General features: G+C 41.9%; 1 protein-coding gene across 27 annotated transcripts in view; it reads right to left on the bottom strand.

Annotated features, from left to right (window-relative positions):
* Trpm3 (transient receptor potential cation channel subfamily M member 3) overlaps window positions 1-18,504 on the bottom strand; it is a 522,878-nt gene that overhangs the window by 266,554 nt on the left and 237,820 nt on the right. For 12 of the 27 annotated variants that reach the window (XM_085693719.2, XM_085693715.2, XM_085693717.2 and 9 more), the window contains exons 2-3: window positions 10,449-10,528; window positions 9,013-9,217 (exon numbers count right to left, since the gene is read on the bottom strand). In XM_085693719.2, coding sequence (XP_085549845.2) covers window positions 9,013-9,217; window positions 10,449-10,528 — 285 coding nt within the window. Of the gene's footprint in view, window positions 1-9,012; window positions 9,218-10,448; window positions 10,529-15,077; window positions 15,398-18,504 lie in introns of those variants that run through there. The other 15 variants (XM_048438707.3, XM_085693716.2, XM_085693711.2 and 12 more) reach the window with 2 other exon arrangements.

Consider the following 18,504-nt stretch of genomic DNA (forward strand, 5'->3'; position numbering starts at 1 on the left):
GGCGGAGAAAACAGAACTGAATGCTGGGAGGAAGGAGGGTGAGAAGAAGCCATGGATCCTCTGCCTGAGATGGACACCAGTTAGAATCTGCAGTAAGCCATTGCCACGTGGCAATACATAGATTAAAGGAGATGGGTTAAACTAATATGTAAGAGTTAGTCAATAAGAAGTTAGAGCTAATGGCCAAGCAGTGTTTTAATTAGTACAGTTTCTGTGTGGTTATTTCGGGTGTAAGCTAGCCGGGCGGCCAGGACAAAACAAGGGGCTCTCTTCTCACATCATGCTATTTATTTTAAATCATTGCATCTTTTTCAAATTCTCTATTCAAGCAAGTAAGGTTTCCCTTATTTTGGCCTTACACTCACTACTGGCAGCTTTTCCCAGTATTCTGTGCATTTGACTAATACTAATCCTCAAGTTATAAGGTAATGCACTCTGTCCTGTTACTCACAGAAACTATACTCATTTTTCAAAAGTTCGCTTCAGTCCCAGTGACTGCCTGAGACTGCAAGCCCATGCGGACACAATGTGATTCTTGCTTAAGCCCAGTGTGATAGTTCTTTCTAGATGTTTCTTTTATGTGCCATTTTATACCTGTGCTACAGGCTGCCTTTGGCTGCCCATGGTTTTTGGTAAGCTTTGTCAATATTGCTGTGAAGTAAGCACAGGATTATGAGAGATGACTATATAATCATGGGGATCTGGAGATCATCTCCTCCAACTATTTTGTTTATAGCCCCAGAGAGGAGGTACAAGAACTGTCTCACAGGGATAACATATCTAGCTATCCAATGGACATTTACTCCATTATTATAGCCATATTGTTAAAGTTACAATGAACCCTGATGGCTGTAGATGGGCTTGGCCTTTACATGTAAAAATCCTTTAAAACCTAAAAATCACAGGATAGGTAAGCTAGTCAAAAATGGAGGTTCTGATTTAATAGGTCTAGGATCGATCCTGGCTATCTTCATATCTAACAGTTCCCTGGGGTCTGCATGTGTGCAACTCCTGCCCAGATAAATAAGACCTAAATAGTATGTATATGGTTTGAGTGTGTTCTTAAATTTTTGTGTTGAAAATGTTATCTTCAGTGTAGCCATTTAGAGAGATAAGGTCTTTAAGAGATAGTTAGGTCACGAGGACACTGTCTTCCTGAATAGATTACAGCTCTTATGGCAGGAATGAGGTCCAGAGAAAAGGATGAGCTTCCTCTCATTCCTGCTGGTGATGGTCATGTGTGCACACAGACATGAGTTCTTGCCTTGGCATCGAGTGCAGGAAGGCGACACTGAAAGATGGGCCACACTGGCAACAAGTCCCTAACATGAAGTGTGAAAAATAAGAGTCTATTCTTTATAGGCTTCTCATTCTCAGATATTCTTCGACAGCAGCATAAGGAAGGACTAAGGCAACATGTCTGGTTTGGAGCCAGTGAAAAGTAAAATACACTTAAATTTTCTGTGGAAAACAAAGAGATAATGGGGAAGAAACTGGATACAGTAAGTGAGAAGGTGCAAGAATTGGCAAGCGACTCAAGGCATGTCCACTAACAGTACCCATCTTGGCTAGGACTGGCAGAGAAAGTTGAGATTCTGCACAGATCACAGCTACCTATCCAGAACCTGGTAAAGCCCACAAGCATCCACTTCCTTGACTTTTAACTATTGCCCATAGTCTATGACTTATTCTGCTCCTCTCCTGGAAAACAGAAGGCAAATATTTAAGTAAATCAGTATGCTACTTTACAAAACATAATTTTGGTATAAAATAAAAACAAATTTCGTATAAAAATAATTTTGTTTAGAAAATAGAATAAATGGTTTGGGAGATAAAGTTCTTATTAACATCGGGTTAAGCATCATTTTAAGGTTACCTAGAAATTTCAATTAAATAGAAACTATTAAGATGCTATTCCTATGAATGTGGAGCCCAGATCCCCCTGCCATACCTCTTAGTTGTATAGAACAATGGCCTCACTTGCTCACTCAGCAGCTTCACACTAATTGTGTCCAGAGAAATTGAACAATTCCTATTAAATTGTTAATGTGATTTGAAATTAGGAGCTATTTGGGTCATCGTGAGAAGCAATTCTTTTTTTTGATTTTGGGATGGGGATGGCATATGTGTGGAGGTGAGAGGGCAGCCTGGGAGAGTCAGTGCTCTCCGTTCACCGTGTATGTCCCAGGGATTGAACTCAGGTTATCAGCCTTGGCTGCAAGTGCCTTTTACTCACTGAGCCATTTCACCAGCCTATGATGAACTGCTTTCCCATCATGAGTTATTAATTGTTAAGGGGTCAGAATGCAAATGACCACACATCTCCCTAGCATGCGTTTCAAATGTGGTCACCTAGGCATTCCTCTGGCTTGGTGCTGTTTAGCAACTTCTGACTCACTCCATTATCAGATGCGACCAGTATTGGTCTTTTGGACAATGTGAGTATCTGACCTGCTAAAGGAGACCAACCCTGACCACTGCACAGGGTTAAACGGTAGATGATGTAATGGCCAAGAAGCTCCAGTAAGTCCAAAGCGGGTAAAGATTCCTTACATTCAATATAGACATAGTGTGCCTGCATTTAACTGATTCAAGTCACATGCTTTTCAAAATAGTTTTGATTTTCCACTCTAGTGTTGTGGGGGTAGGAGGAGGCCTAGGCCTCCCGTTACAACAGACCTTGAGGTCTCCAGTTTATCCAAAGGGAAGCTGAGATCAAGTGAGGTGTGCATCTATGTATCGACCTGTCATTTTCTCTTCCTGCTGTTAGGTCTCCCATCTGACATAGGGAGGCCTGTGCACACCAAGTAGATGGATGACTTTTGGAATGTTCTGTGTAAGACCGAAGCTAGATTTTGTTGAAGTTGTATAGTTTTATGTTCCTAAGTTCTGTGGAGGTCAATGAATTCAGCACTATTTTCACATGAATATATACTTTAATTTCCAGACAACAAACTAGAAATTACCTTTTATGAGACTCTATAGGCAATGAAAGCTTTTCTTTGTTAATGACCTCTGCAGAGGGTCAGCTATGCCTGATCTCGGGGTTCCTGTACTGAGCAGGTGATTTTCCTACTGAAATGGCTATTACGACGTCATCAATCCAAATGCTTCTGCTCACTTATTGATGCAATGGGACTCACGGGGAGTCACGAGGCAGTGTTCTTATCGTTCAATCATATCTACAGGGACAAAGGCTGGATGGAGTGAGGATGCAGTCATTTCTTTTTAGAGCAGATGGAGAGATGGAAGCTGTTTCCTTCAACCAACCAATCAACCAAAAAATCAAAGCAAAGACAAAACTCCATGAACTTCTATCAGCAGTCTCAACTTGAGCTTCATAGAGAATTCGGTTGTGCTAATTCATCAGTTGCCTCTTTAGTCCTAGATTTTTATCCATGTAACATTGCCCAGTTGTTTTAATGAAAATGAAAATGGGCCGCAGTACAATAAATCTGGATAGGCTCTTGGAAATGTTCAATGACAAATCCTCTCCCTTCACTGCAAAGCCATCATTAATTTTTATAAAGAACCACTTGGTACTTCTTAAGCAGTGTTTGTTCTGATTAATGGACCTACCATTGTGAAATCTGTTCTAACGGTCTCCACAATGCCTTTCTTTCAAGCTCATAGTGGGAAATGGGACCCATTCTCTCTGCTGAGAAATGTGACAAGCATCATTTCATTTCTCAATTTTTGTACCACACATAAAGGGGGTACTTGTAATTAAAGCTGCAGCCAAACGCAATATGTCACACCAGAGAGAAATCTGCTGATAGCAGCTTCCCAAGTCCATGGAGACTTTGCATCCAGTTTAGTGGTTATGGTGGTTCAGTAGACAGAAGAATCTCACCAGAAAGAAAATATTTGGAATTGCATTCAATGCATTTAAATTTCCAGTTTGATGATGCTCAATACTTTGGAAGTGAAAGTGTCATTATTTTTACAGTTTCCCAATGTTAGATATCAGGTATTTATAGGATTAATATTGATAATGGGAAGGTCAGGAGTAAGAAATAAAATAAAATGCCACGAAATACATACAGGGGGCTAGTCTATGGGGTTTCTATCAGAAATATTTAGTATAGTATTTTCTAGAAGCAAGGAAGTGGACGATTTCCTGAGCAGATTCAGCTTCCCCTATTTTACATATCTATAATTAGGATGAGAAATATCAACCATATATTCTACCTTTTTTGCTTTTTGTTTTTGTTCTTTAAGACAAGGGTTTCTCTGTGTAACAGTCCTGGCTGTCCTGGAACTTGCTATGTAGACCAGGCTGGCCTCTCACTAACAAATATCCTCCTGCCTCTTCCTTCTTAGTGCTAGGATTAATTTGGGCCCTGCTTCTACCTTAATTTTTAATTTCAGACAGGGCATCTGATCCTGTTGCTAGCTTTGCAACCTTCAACCACAAGCTGCAAACTGGAAATCAGTGAAGCAATCACAAGGTTTCTCCACAGCCCCCTCAGGCCATAGGAAGCTCGTGTTAGCCATAGGGCTGTGATTAGTTGTTCATGTGTGTGAAAAAGAACCATTTAACCATTTCCTATGCAACATGTGTTAGTCAAGGGTTCCCAGACTAAATCTGCAGAATGCAAAGAGAGACAGTTGGTAAACCTCAAATTCAATCTATAAAACTCTCTAAGAGTACATGGTTACAGAGCTATGTTAACAGGGACAACTTTGTTACTATGTGGTCCCCTCACCCCAGAGCTCAGAGAGCAAGGCTTTTGCCTCTGCAGCCTCAATAGTTAGAGCTTTCAGTGTGAAAACAAGGGCTAGGCATAATTTTCTAAATTATATGAAAACTGTACTAAGGGGCTCCGCATGATCTAATAGGCAGGGTAAATAGCAGAGGAGAGCCAGAAGAGAATTATGTGGCTGGCTTGAGAGGTTTAACTGCATGCCCTTAATTAGGTTTAGCCTTACCTGGCCCACAAGCCAGCTCTGTGTTAATTAGAAGGGATGATCTGTAAACAAGTGAGTCTCTAGTCTGCTCGTTTTGTAAATCCTGTCGGAGCCCTCAATAGACATGTCTCCAAGAAACCTCACTGTGTCTGCTGACAGGGTTATCTTATTGTGGCTCTAAGGTGGTATGTCAGTTATTAGACGTCCCTATGAGCGATCTGGTCCTTAGAGACTCAGGATGGTTTAGAGCTTGTCGTCTGGTAGGATGCATCTTGGGAATGGGCAGGAAGCCAAGTTCCTTCCCTCACTATCAGCTTGGATTGGCTACTTCCCACGTCATCGTTTCTCTCTGCAAAGCGTGGATTTTCCTGGGGCCGGCTAAGCTTGGACACCACGTTCTCAACACCGCCAAGCACTTGAAAGAACTTGGCCAATGATTCTGATGATCTAAGATGTAATTTTACAAAGACTTCCCTTCTTCTCAAGGCTTTCAAGTTTAATTAACCTCATTAAATACTAGTGTTTTAAAAATTCTGCTACAAAAAAATTCTAAGAACCCCTATGAAAAAGGTAGAGGCACAATAGTAATTAGTTTCCTTTCAATCGTCTCCAAACAACTTCAGCTAAAACAGTGGCTGTCATCTGTCCTGGGTACACGTGACAAAGAAGAAAGAGAAGGGAAAGGGGGTCATTAGGAAGTTGGGTTCAAGAACCTTCTCTGGTAAAAGAACTTACTTTTGGCTGGCTTCGATTATCTTACCTACAATGTAGGTAGAAGGGAAGGAGATTAATTTTTCCAAGGCTGGAATAACTGCTTTGTATATACCCAAAGATCTTTGGATGCCCATGTTCTCATCAAAGCTAATGAACGAGCCAGATGTCAATCTTAGATATTGCCATTTGTGATGTCCTTCCTTGTTATTTGGTGCCAAGTCAAGAACTACCGATTGTGACCTTCAAGTGCCTTTGATGCTTAAGGGTCTGTGGTACCCTGCTGTCCTACACGTGTGGTAGGACAGACACCAAGCTTCAGCTTTCAAGTAACGGGAGGCATCTTAGTAATGAGTCTGGTCCTCCTGCCGCCTGCCTCACTGTGTGCAGTCCACCCTGGCATGTGGGCAGTGCTAGAGCTGTATCCTGGGCTACCTTGAAGGAAAAAGTTAATGTTATATCTTACCTTAATTTAAAAAAAAACCAAAAACACAAAAAATAAAAGTCGTTCTTGCCCCTGAAGTGTTTTGATGACTTTGCTAAAAAATTGCTTCAAGGACTCCTTTCAGAAACGATGGCCCATAGACACATTAAGTTTATTGGCTTGCCCAACTTCAGTTCTGGAGAATAATTAACCCTACAGTGTTCTCATGAAGACTGGCCTCTTTCACAGGAAGTGGGTGCCAGGTCTGTCTGTCCAAACTGCCTGCTGTTTTGCTCGAGAGGTTGGGAAGCAAGAGAGGCTCGGGTTGGCAGGCATCCATTCCCCTACCTCGGAAAAGAAGGCCTGACAGCACCACTTCTTTGTTTAGATAGGAGCAGCAGAATGACTGGGGCGCGCTTTCAAAGTACACAAGATGCTCATTTGTGTCTGAATGAATGCTGGGGATTTCCACTCGCTAAATACCCAGCAGTAATGAAAAGAAAAACTGGTCTTCATTAGGCTAATTAGGCTTGGAGAGAAAGAAACGGTGGCCCTTAGGAAGACTGCCCTTAGGCCACCTAGGGCCACTCTAACCTCAGGGTCAGCATCACAGTATGTACAAAACAGTGCCCAGAAGGGCAGTGCTTAAAGCTTGGTTTCTTGAGTTTTTGTCTTGAAATTCTTAATATCTGAGGACTGGGATGTAGCTCAGAGGTACGTACTTGCAGACCATGCATGAAGATCAGGGTTCGCTCACAGCTCTGAAAAGCATTCGTCAGTGTGTGTTGGGGAAATGAACTCTGAGGGGATTGCAGAATAGTTAGTTGCTCATTTATGATCATGACTATTATTCCTGATAGGTTAAAAAGAAACTGCTGAAGTACTTTGTGGAACATTTTGAAGGGCATATGCTAATAGAGCCATTTTGAGTTTTGCTACCCAGGCTTCTAGGGGGTCTCTCAGATTCACCAGAAATTTTTAGGAGATGAAAAAATTTTTTTTGTAGAGAAAATTTATACAACAAAACGGCGCTTGCTGTGTTCATTCTAACACCACAGCCACAGCAGGTTAACTACAGACAGGGACCCAGGTAATGGAACTCATTCTGATTTGCTGGGATGAGTGACTGCCAGGGCCAGAGAGAATGTGAACATCAGCTCACAGACCTCTAGCCTGCTTTCCTGATGGTGCCTGTCACTAAAGCCATTCTTCACAGAACACAGATTCAACTGTGGGCACAAGAAAGCTGATGCCCCTGTGGAAATATTCTAATGGGTCGTTGGGATTCTAGGAAGTACAGAAAGCTGTGTCCCTGACCCATTTCTTTTATCATTTTCTTATGTATATTGAGCATTAGCTTTGTATCGGGTGTCTTTATGTTCATGAACCTCAGAGAAGGCAACTTTACCACCTTTCGAGAAAGACCCCTTGAGGCGCCTGTAAATTAAATGACTTAACTAAGAATTTCCAGTCAGTGAGAATGTGCCTAGTTCTGTGACTTCAGGAACACACATCTATTTTGATTGATTACAAAGTTTCCCTCGGAGTAAAACCTTCTATAGCTTTTGCACCAGGCACCCTCCAAAGTCCTTTATCTACTGTAAAACCCTGAGATGGTCCTGGGAAGTAGAAGTTACTACCCAACTTTACACACAAGGAAACAAGGCACTAGACTTAAATGGAGCCGTCACACAACCAGCAAGTGACAACATCCGACTACGAATAAACAGCCAATGGATTCCTACTCAAAAGTCAGCCAGTAAGCTACAAGGTCTGACCTTTCAGAGTTATACGTAAGCATTGCCGGAAAATATAAATTCAAGTATATGAACTAATAGAGGCATAGATCAAAGGCGCATTCTTTAAAGAATGAGTCAAATGTTTTCCCAAGTTCTTTCAGGGACTCAGGAAAACAAGACTATTAAAAACGCCAGCTAGGGCTGAGCAGTGATGGAGCACACCTTTAATCTCAGCACTTGGGAGATGGAGGTAGGCAAATCTCTGTGAGTTCAAGGCCAGCTTGGTCTATAGAGCTATTTCCAGGACAGCTAGGGCTTTAACACAGAGAAAACATGTCTCAAAAAAAACCCAATAAATACATAAATAAATAAAAATAAAAATAGCACAGCTAAATTAGTTCACACCTATTGACACGTCCAGCATTGTGCAGCATCTTACACCCATTGCCTAACTCTTTCATCTGCCGAAATTTTCAGACCATAACGCTATGCTTTTTATTCTTTGAAAAGTCTGTGAGCCACATTAAGTGTAGTCCACAGGAACTGTAGTTTAGACCCCCAAAATTTCTATACATTTCCCAATTCCTCGCTCAAGATATTGCCCTTTCCCACTGAGAATATTACTAACCCAGCTACTCGGAGAAAAGGTACCTGATATGGATTACAAGATTTCTGTTAAGACCGGGAAGGAAACAGCTGGGAAATGCTGCCTATAAAAACAAAACAGAAACCTAAAGGAAACATTTTTTTTTCCTCCAAAGCTGGGATAAATGATTTAGGAAAAGGCTAAGTAGATGAGACATAGAAAATAATATTTCAGAGTGTGACCAGCTGCAGAAAACAAACCAGATTCAGAAGGACAAGTACCACCTTCGCTTTCATATGAGAAGGGCAGAGAGCAGCGGATCTGATTGTAAGAGTGATTGACAGAAGACAATAAAGGTGCTTGTGTGGGGAGGACACTAAAGAGGTGATGGTTTTGGGCAACACGTATGTATACACATACAGAAACAACATTGAACTGCAAGATCATATACAATAGTACATGTTAACCAAAGTAAAAATTACCTCATCATCTGATCTCATACTAATGATTTAAAAAGTCCTGGCGAAGGTTTTACTTCCCCTACTGGGAAGCGACAGAGGCCAGGCTAGCCTGAAACTCCCTTACAGGATGGGAAATTGTGTCTGGGAGAATGTGACTGTTTTTTTTTCCCCTTTTATTACCATGGCTTTGTTGGAATGGCCACCTCCTTGGAACTCAATGGTCCCAAAAGCATCTGTTGGGCTGAGCTGAGTGTGTTTGCTGATGGACCACTTCTCAGACTGGACGTCATTTCGGGAGAGGCGACTCTCATTTTTCTCGTTCTGAAGCACAGAGATACTGGGAGTGAGCCCGACATGCTGGCCTATTAGGCGCCCACAGCAACACCTATAATATGAGAGGTTAAAGTGAACCCCTTGCATCAGTCATTACTAGAACACACATGCAAGCAGCCTGTTAGAGAAACCCACAGACCATGCTGACTCTCCAGGTAAGTGGTAGGTAAAATCCCAGAATGCAGTCTTATCAGGAAAATGACGGAGAAAGGCTTCCCATAATACCCCATCGACTGCTCTTCCCCTCCACCCAGCTTATCCGTACTTACTGTCCTCAACACCCACACCTTTAAGTACTTGGCATTTTATGGGCAATTGTCAGCGGAAGTTCTCTAGGTGTTTCCACTTTTAACTGCTCCCATCTGTCAAACCTCACATAAAAGATGCTAAAGAGCTTGGGGTGGAGGACGACTTTTAACACGTACATTTAAATGAGGACTCTCAGCTGTGTGTGGGTCACAGCCTAACTCATCTCTCCAATTGAGATTTACTGTCCAATACTCAGTTCTGAGAATAAAAATCTGTAGGTTTTTTTTTTTGGAGAAGAAATGAGAAAATCTGGAAACTTAAAATTTTTTTCCCTCTGTCATCAAAATGTCCTTCGAAAGTTATGATGACCACTATTACAATTATTAGTAATGATAGTTACATAGCATTCTGTTACACAGTAACAATTAAGGACACACTGATGGCAAACTATTGCCGTCTTGAAGCTTAAGCAATGTATCCAAAGTTAGGTATCTAGTCCACGGCTGCAAGATCTGTGTTTTAAGACACTTTTTAAAATTGCCCCTTCCAAAGGCATTTCCAGATGACGATGTACTACTATTGTAGCATCCTGCTGTACGTACTGCTGATTTCCAGGAAGGTAATTACAGAATTACAGTGCCAAAAAAGTGCAGAGCAATCTGAAGGATTAAACCCTAATGAATCTTCTAGGAGTGTTTCATTCAATACTTTTTCCCCCTATACCATGGCATGTTAGCACCAATGAAACAGGTTGACAAAATGTTAAGGTGAAAAAATAAGTACTTGTAACAGAACTATAGTATATTGCTATATGCAGGGACCAGCCTTTCTACAATAGTGAATCTGTTCCTTCTTGTACAGACACTTAGTTGAAGATTAACTTTAGACTTGCATATTAAGCAGTGCAGTATATATTTGCTCCAAAATATATTTAATTTGGCAGTGGTTCCCTGGAAGATGTAGTAATTACTATTGGGCTCTATCCCTATAATTACTACTTTACATTCTTATGGCATTAAAGACCACAGGATTACCTATGGGGGTCTTTGGTGCTGGGTATGATGTGAACACATTCTCTTTTATAAAATGCTCGTTCAATCCAGGATTTCTGAGCCTGAAAGAGAGAGAGAGAAAGAAGAATGATGAGCATAATTTTTAAATCTTTTTGCCTTGATAACAACACATGCAATGTAACATACAGTATACTAGTATGTCATAAATAGATTCCACGCTGTACATCATCCAACCAGCCATTCTCAGAACCTGCTGCTTGTTTTAACATTATAATATTGAGAAGAATGGAAACAGCCAGACTGGAAAAAGTATTGGTAATAGGACTGTAGACATGTTCATTATGGTTTCTAAAGGACAGAAACACAAGGCTATTCATAGAGAAAATGAAATTGAAGGAACAGAACATGACATTTATAATCTTACAAGAAAAGTGAAATTCAAAAGTCAGAGGAAACACACCTAGTTCAGTATCAGGTTTTCACAGCTGAAGCTTCTATCAGATTTTCGTTACAGAAGGAAAGGAAGATGGCTGAGGGGGTGCATAACTCCAAATCCCTACTACATCACTAAGGTTCTTTAAAACCAAGTTTGCGATACAGAAAAACAGAGAGGGAGAAAAGGAAATGGGAAGACAGAGGATAAACGTAAGCACGGCCTCTAGCCTCCCAGGTAATGCTTGGGAAGGGAGTGGGCACATTTCCTCATTTATCCTACATACATGCAGAAAAGTTTGGCTGCTTACACCCAGACACCTTGGCATCGAGATGGTGTTCCTAAGTGTGCAAAGGATATTCTGTTCATCAGAAGGATATTTTCCTCCCAAGCATAATCTGTCTTTCATATATGGGCTGTAGACCACATTATCCAACCATAACTATGCACGAAGCTCCGCACATCTGTAGATGAAAACACCATGCCACAATTTCGAAAGCCTGGATACCCTGGATCTCTTCCTTCAAAAGCATTTGAAACAGAAGAGGAGTCTCCGTGAAACCCGCTAAACTTCTTAGGAGATTCCTATCCTAAGTACTTAAGATGGAAGTCACCGGAGCAAACCTTAGTTATCTCACATGGCATTATTTTACTGTCACACCTAAAATCATATTCTTAAAATATCCTGGCCCGATGTGCGACTGAGATGTTCACTTGACCTGTGTCAATCACTGGTGGGAACTGCTACCAGCTTCTACTTGCTATGTGTAATTAGTCCCGATTCCCTGGGCACACAGTGCTATCTGAGTCTTGTGCCTTCTGGTGTACACTTATTCCCTTGATCTCATACAATGGAGGTCTGTGTATGTGATATCCATAGTGGTAGTTATTTAATACTTACAGTAATGCATATTCTACACATGGCCACACGGAGGATGGTTGAGGGCCATCAAGACACTGTATTCTCTTTCAGTAATGGTCACAGTGGGGCCACTTAATTTCTGGTTTCCCTACATTGTCTTCATTTAAAGCCGTAGCCCACACTGCCGCCAAGGTCTCCAGGTTCTGGTGCACCTTTCTACCTTCACGCACACAGAAGGCATTTGTAATTTTGTTTGCAGCAGGACATGAAAAAAAGAAAAAAAATCTCTTCTCAAAGGGTTTCCTTCTTTGAGAAGAAAGCTACTGACTCCACCTTTGCAACAGAAAAAAGCTCAGCAGCAGAGATAACCGTCTTTATCTTTGTAAAAAGCCTGTAAATTGAACTATTCATAGCCCATGGTGCTGAAACACTGAATACTTTTGTTGATGTTATCTGACGTTCCTCACCGGACATTTGAAACCCACTCTCCCTACACCTTGGGGAAGAGTGAAGAAAGAATGTACTTTTTGTTGCCGGTCCTGGCAAGCCTTCAAACGAATCTTTTGGGGCATCATCTGCCTGCTCCAGTGAGTGCTGGTCCATGTTCCAGGAGAGGAAGTTGGAAAGGTAGCATGCGTGGAACATAAAATCTACAGCTGAGAAAGGAGCATGAGCAGGAAGGGCTCTCATAGATGAGAACAGTTAGGAATTCTTCTAGCTTCAATTTTCCCCATCTGTATACTGGGTACAATAATCAAGCTTGACATACTGGGTTGTTGTTATTTGGGGAATACCATGCTTGACTCCAAGAAAAGAGAATGACCTTGGCTTTTGTTTGTTTATTGAGACAGGTTCTCACTCTAGTCCCAGTTATCCCAGTGATAATTCCTAAGTCTAGCTGACGTTAAACTTGAGCAGTCACTATCCTGAACATCCCAGGCACTGAGAGTAAGGCATGCACCATCATGCCTGACTTCTGGACTGATTCACAAACTATACATTCAGATGGAAGGTCATATGAGGGTTCTATAGAATACTGGTAGAAATGGCCACTCCTCTGTTTGGCTCTTAGAACACTGGACTGACAAGTAACAAGATAAGTAAAAGAGTTACTGACTTTCTCTGAGCCTCATGTGTAGCATATAGATTCTAAACCACTATGGAGGGTTTTATGATAAACAGACCAAGAGGTTCATCTTGCACACCTAGCACATAGTAGGAGCTCAGCAAGGTTGCATAGTAGCTAACATTTGTTAAGGGTCCATTATGTCCTTGGATCCACAGAACAGCACCGATGGGGAGGGACCATCTACAATGCGACATCGAGTTTATCAATGAAAAACAATGGAACCAGAGAGATATGACAAGTTAAGTTCCAAAGCCACAGTTTGACCTTGAGCATCTTTGTCCAAAGATCTTTCCTTTTCCCCCTTGAATACATTGCTTTCCAGAGGAGACTGTACTGCTTCTGAATGTCCTTTATGTGTGCAGTGCCATCTGAGATGCCTGGGACTAGTTCTGTGTTTGGACCACACTGAACTCCTAGTGGTATGCTGAGAACTGGTTCAGACTTGTTTCTTCCCCTCCCACCTCCACAGTCTAGCAGTCACCCTTGGAGGTGGGAGTGAACTCTCTGCCTCCTGTTTTTTCTCTCCCTTTGGGGTAATGGATGGGATGTCACTTTAGGAAGACCCCAATATATAAGGCAGAAATTAAAAAAGGGGAGAAATGTTATTATTTCTGTGGCAGTGAAAATATGGAATGATAACTAGACTTTAAATTTGAGAATATGGGGTCGTGCCAAATGAATCAGAGTCTTCGAGGACACTGTTGTTATTAGTTTCAATTTGGGAGGTCCTGCAAGCTTTAGTAATATGATGTGTAGAAAAATTATTGCATAGGGATTGTCAATTTGTTTGTAAGTCTTTCAGAGGAAAGTGATTTGGCTTGTGTGCAGTCCAGCAACTTAATTACATTCTCCAAGAAAAGCAACCTCTATGCGGGTGAATGGATGAGAAATCACTTCTGTTTCTTGGTATTAGCAGATTAATCAGTTCCTCTGCCATGGCACAATTGGGAAGAGAAGAAAGGTGAGGTAAAAAGGTCTTCCTGTCATTCGTAATGAACTTTGACTCTTTGCTTATGAGGCAAGAATAATTTATCCTAGGAAGTGGGTATGCATAAGAGCCAAATTCTCCAAAAGTTGCATAATTGATTCTGCTATATTGTTGGGTTGGCTTCCTTGTGCCTTTATTCAGGTTGCTAGTGTGGACAGATATTCGATTTAATTTCTTTTCTTTTGGAAAGGGCATATTTTGATGTACAATCATGATTTAACTTGTGGCCTAAAAGAATTCCTTTTTCTTTTGTTCGAGGGCTTTGTACTACTCTGCGTGAAGCTTTAGACTTTGCTCCAACAGGCAACCGAGTGAGCGCACGATGATTGCCCTCATTGTTAGAAAGCATGAAGTAAATCTGACATGCATTTCCTGCTGACGGTTTAATTTTCTTCTAATGCAAAACTTCAGCGGAGGGTTTTCCCTACCAGCTTGGTTTTCTAACTATTCCACAGAAGTCTCCAGTCCTTCTCGAAAAGATTCTCTCAGCCCTCAGAAATTCACTTCTGCGCATTCTTTCCTGGAGGTAGACCAGTCAGGTACCAAGCTGACTTTGTCAGGGGCTGTTTCTTTCTTGTCTTTCTTCACTACCAGCCCTGTGTGATATGTAATAGGGAAACATTTCCAAAGGCTAATAATTAAAGGACATCTTTTTTTTTTTTTTTTTCAAAACAGAAACAAAGGCATCTGCATTTAGAACAAAGTATAATAACTACGCTCAGGAATTAAAACAAGAACTACTTTTGAAAATTAAACAAAAAATCAATAAAACTTTAAGATGAAAGAAGGCAAAATGAACCTATAAATATTGTCATATACAAAAGAAACATTAACTCATTTCAGTTAAACAGGTTCCACTCTTTCTCACCCAGACTCTGCGACCAATGTGAAGCCACTAACAGCTCTGCCCTGTCTCCCTTACCCTCCCTACTAGCCGTAGACTCGGTCCTTCTCCAGGAGGGAACAGTTGCAACACAAACTTAGCAGCTCAGTAACCCGGACAGGCAATCCAAAGATTAAAAAGAAAGCATGAAGAACTTCTGGAGACACTGTTCGCCATCCCAGTCTCCGTGTCAAGAGGCCACCCAGTCTTCATTAGAACAAAATACCAAAATATACGTTCATTTCCCCCTCTGTTTTCTCTCCACCCCCTCTGCGTATTCTCTTGGTCTTCCTCTAAGTCCCCACATCCAACCAGGAGAAGGTGAACACGAGAAAGGTTAGCTGAAATCGTTTACCTGGGCACCGACTCTGGCTGGTGGCAGGGCTGTAGTCCCCCTGCTCAGCTCCTGTTGCTTTCCTTTTGCTGTGACTGGGGCTGGCCATCCCACTAATAATGCTCGGATGACCGCCCACTGGAAAAAAAAAGTCACTTGCCAGGCTCTTCCCCCAAGAGACCTTTCAAGTAAGCAGTGAACTTGGGCAGATTGGCCCCTTGGAATGTGCCGGTGCTCCAGGATTAGCCTGGCTAAGAATCCCATGGACATTCCCTCAGAGTTCTCAAACACGGCTTGATTTGAACATCTAATCTGAAGCCAGAAGAAAAACAAATCCCTGGAGAGATCGGGTTTAACCAGCACAAGTCCTAACTGCTTCCTACCCCCCCCCCCCCCGACCTTTTCATTTTCCATTTTCGAGGCGGGAGGGAGGCTTGCAAGAGTGATAAGGTGTTCTGAGTTCTGAAAGTTCAGCTTTGGAAAGTGAATCTCTCTAAAGAAACAGTGTATTAATGCTGCCAGTAGTTTGAACACACAAGAGCCATTGTTCCTCGGCTGAACAGCATGGAATGATAGTATTTCTTTAAAGAGAAACTGTTAAAACCCACAGGGTTTCAAAAGGAACCCTCAGGTCTCTGCACATGAACCTAAGCAGAATACAGTTGGGATTGGCCAAGTTGTTCACCTTTCACAGGTAGATGTCAACACAGCTTGCCTGATCAGACTTCTTGCCCGCAGCCTTCTCCTGCCCCGCACAAATGCACAAGAGACCCACATTCCCTGTTTACGGACTAAAGAGCGATCTGCTGAGTGTCCCACGGATGTGGGTGCAGACAGAAAGTGGAGAAACTGTGGGGAGCCAGCTGTGTGATGGGCTTCACTAGGGGACTCTTGCCTGTATGAGGCCTCATAGGGTGCATTCACAGATCACCCAAGAGAGAATGTTTTTGATGATAAATAATAACGAGCTAAGCAAATACACTGGGGAGAGGAGTTCAAATTTCAGTAAGGCAAACAAACTCTGAAGAAGCGAGTGTCTGAGCACTGTATCTCTTTCCCAGGTTGGCAATCAACTGAGAGGTGGCACCCTTCCACAGCAAGCCTTCAGGGCTATAATCAGCCAGGGCAGTGGGACTTTGATTTTCATTTTCCTGTTACCTTGTGTCTGAGTGAATAGCTTGTGTCCTGAGTATAGTAAAAATGACAATAGTAACCAAGTGACTTATTTCACACGTGGATTAGCGCATAAACCGGGCATCTTTACTGTTTGTGCTCTTTGCAGGACTGATTCCCATATTTGCTGGTCTTTTGCTAAACCACAATTTCCCCAGAGACAAGGGACAGTCATCCTCCTAGTGACTTTCAGGGGATGAAACACGGTAACAAAGACTTAAGTGAATCACATCAAGCTTTACCATGAATCCCAAGAGGGAATGCTGGGGAGATGAATTCAGAGTGTGCTATGAATAGTGAGTTGTGCAAGTGTGGGGTCCTGAGTTTGAGTGCCCAGAACCCATTAAAACCTGAACACCTTGGTGCTCATCTGAAATCCCAGCACTTCTATGACAAAACATGAAACAGAGATAGGACAATCCTTGAACATTCCTTGGCAAGTTAGTCTGGGATGCGCAGCAGCAGACAAAAGAGACTTTGTCTGAAACAAGATGGAAAGGTAGGGACTGGCACCTGAGGCCATTACCTGACCACCACACATGCACAATGGTATACATGTGTTCTCTGGTCTTTCTCTCTTCAACCTCTTGCAGACTATTATTATTATTATTATTATTATCATTATTATTACTTCTCTGCCTGTCCTTAGGAACTAGCCACAGCCTTAATGCCCTATAGCCCTTTCCTCTGTGCTTCTGTGATACCCGTAAGTGTTCATTCTAATTAAACCATTAGAGATTGTCTCTCCATCATTGTTAAGACTTCAGAACTGGAAACTAAATAAATTAGGGTTTATGCCATCTGATGATCACAGCAAGGCGTCAGGGAGAAACACGTATTTTCGTGTTGCAATGTGAAAAAAAGCAGACCACAGAGGAATAGGAAGAAAAAATGACAAATTATAAATAGAAAGATGATTGGCAACTATGCTAGGTTTCATTTTATTCCGTTTGCTTTTCAGGGGCTCCTTGCCTTTGGGAGCCTATGGTGGTAGAATAACGCATTTTGTGTTTGCGTTTCAGCTACCATGCTCTGTCTTATGCTCACAGGATGGTATGGGAAGGTGCTCAGAAAAGTATTTAGAAAGAAGTTCATGGAGAATGAGAAGGGCTCCATAGGGAGATCCTGGAAAAGAAAGATGTTTTCAATATGGCGAGAGATTTCTGGAAAGACACAAAGAGAGAAATGGACCGGGAGAGGTGAGAGGAAGGAAGTGGGAGGGAGTAGAGACGGGGCGGGATAAGTGGGCAGACAGATACTTTGGAAGGCCTACTGAGATGACAGTGTAGCAGCAGTTGGTTATGATGCTAAATCAATTGCTTTTCAGTTATCTTCCCAATACAGAAACAGTCAACAATTCGCCTTCTTCAGCACCTTCTGTCAGTAGATCTCTCCGATAAAGTCTTTTACCACTTTTCTATGCATTTCTAGTCCCATTTTTATTTTGGTTTAGTTTTGCTTGCTTTTCTTTTCTAAAGAGAAGTAAATATTCAATAGAAAAGAGCATGGATTGCCGCCCATGAAATTTACACCAGAGATGAAAATATTGCTACAGAGTCCGGGGCCTTTTGTGGGAGTTGAAACAGGAAGCTCCAGGTGATGTCAGCAGAATGGAGGAGCAGAATGGAGGTAGGGAGCACCCTTTGATCGGGCAAGGTAATTAGCTCCAAAGAGACTTGCAGCTCAGAGCTACTTTGCATAGGGCTCTCTTCACACCTAGAGCTTCATTACCCGAGCTGCAGCTCCCAGAAGGATTTATTACCAGGCTGCTTCAGGTGTAGTTTTTAGAGAACTCGAGTTCTAACAGTAGAAGGTAACATGCATGGTGGTCGCTGTGGCTAGTCCTCACTTCCGCTTTCATGCCATGGCAGAATGCCTTATTCTCCAAATTTACCGTTAATGAAATATTACGTCTGAAAAGACTATACTGAAAAGGATTTGTTGTCACACAATTCTTTAAAAAGTAAAACTGGACTTTTTATTGGTAGAAACAGGATTTTAACATGTAAAATGCATATTGGGTTGCCATGAGAACCTGCAAAGAATCTGTTCATTTGGTGGCAATGACAAAGAGCATGATACAGATTAAGGACTCAGCAAACATTTTCACCAAAGGTCAGATAGTATGTCCTTAAGGATATTAGTGAGCAGTAAGTCCCCACCTTAATACTTAACTACTTGGTTATTATGCAGGATGAAGTAGCCACAGACATGATCGTCTGACCATACTTCATTTCAATGAAGAGGGTAGTGGGCTGCAAGTGATGCAACTGAT

The sequence above is a fragment of the Myodes glareolus genome, chromosome 7 (genome assembly GCF_982192425.1).
Source record: "Myodes glareolus chromosome 7, mMyoGla1.1, whole genome shotgun sequence".
Classification (NCBI taxonomy): domain Eukaryota; kingdom Metazoa; phylum Chordata; class Mammalia; order Rodentia; family Cricetidae; genus Myodes; species Myodes glareolus.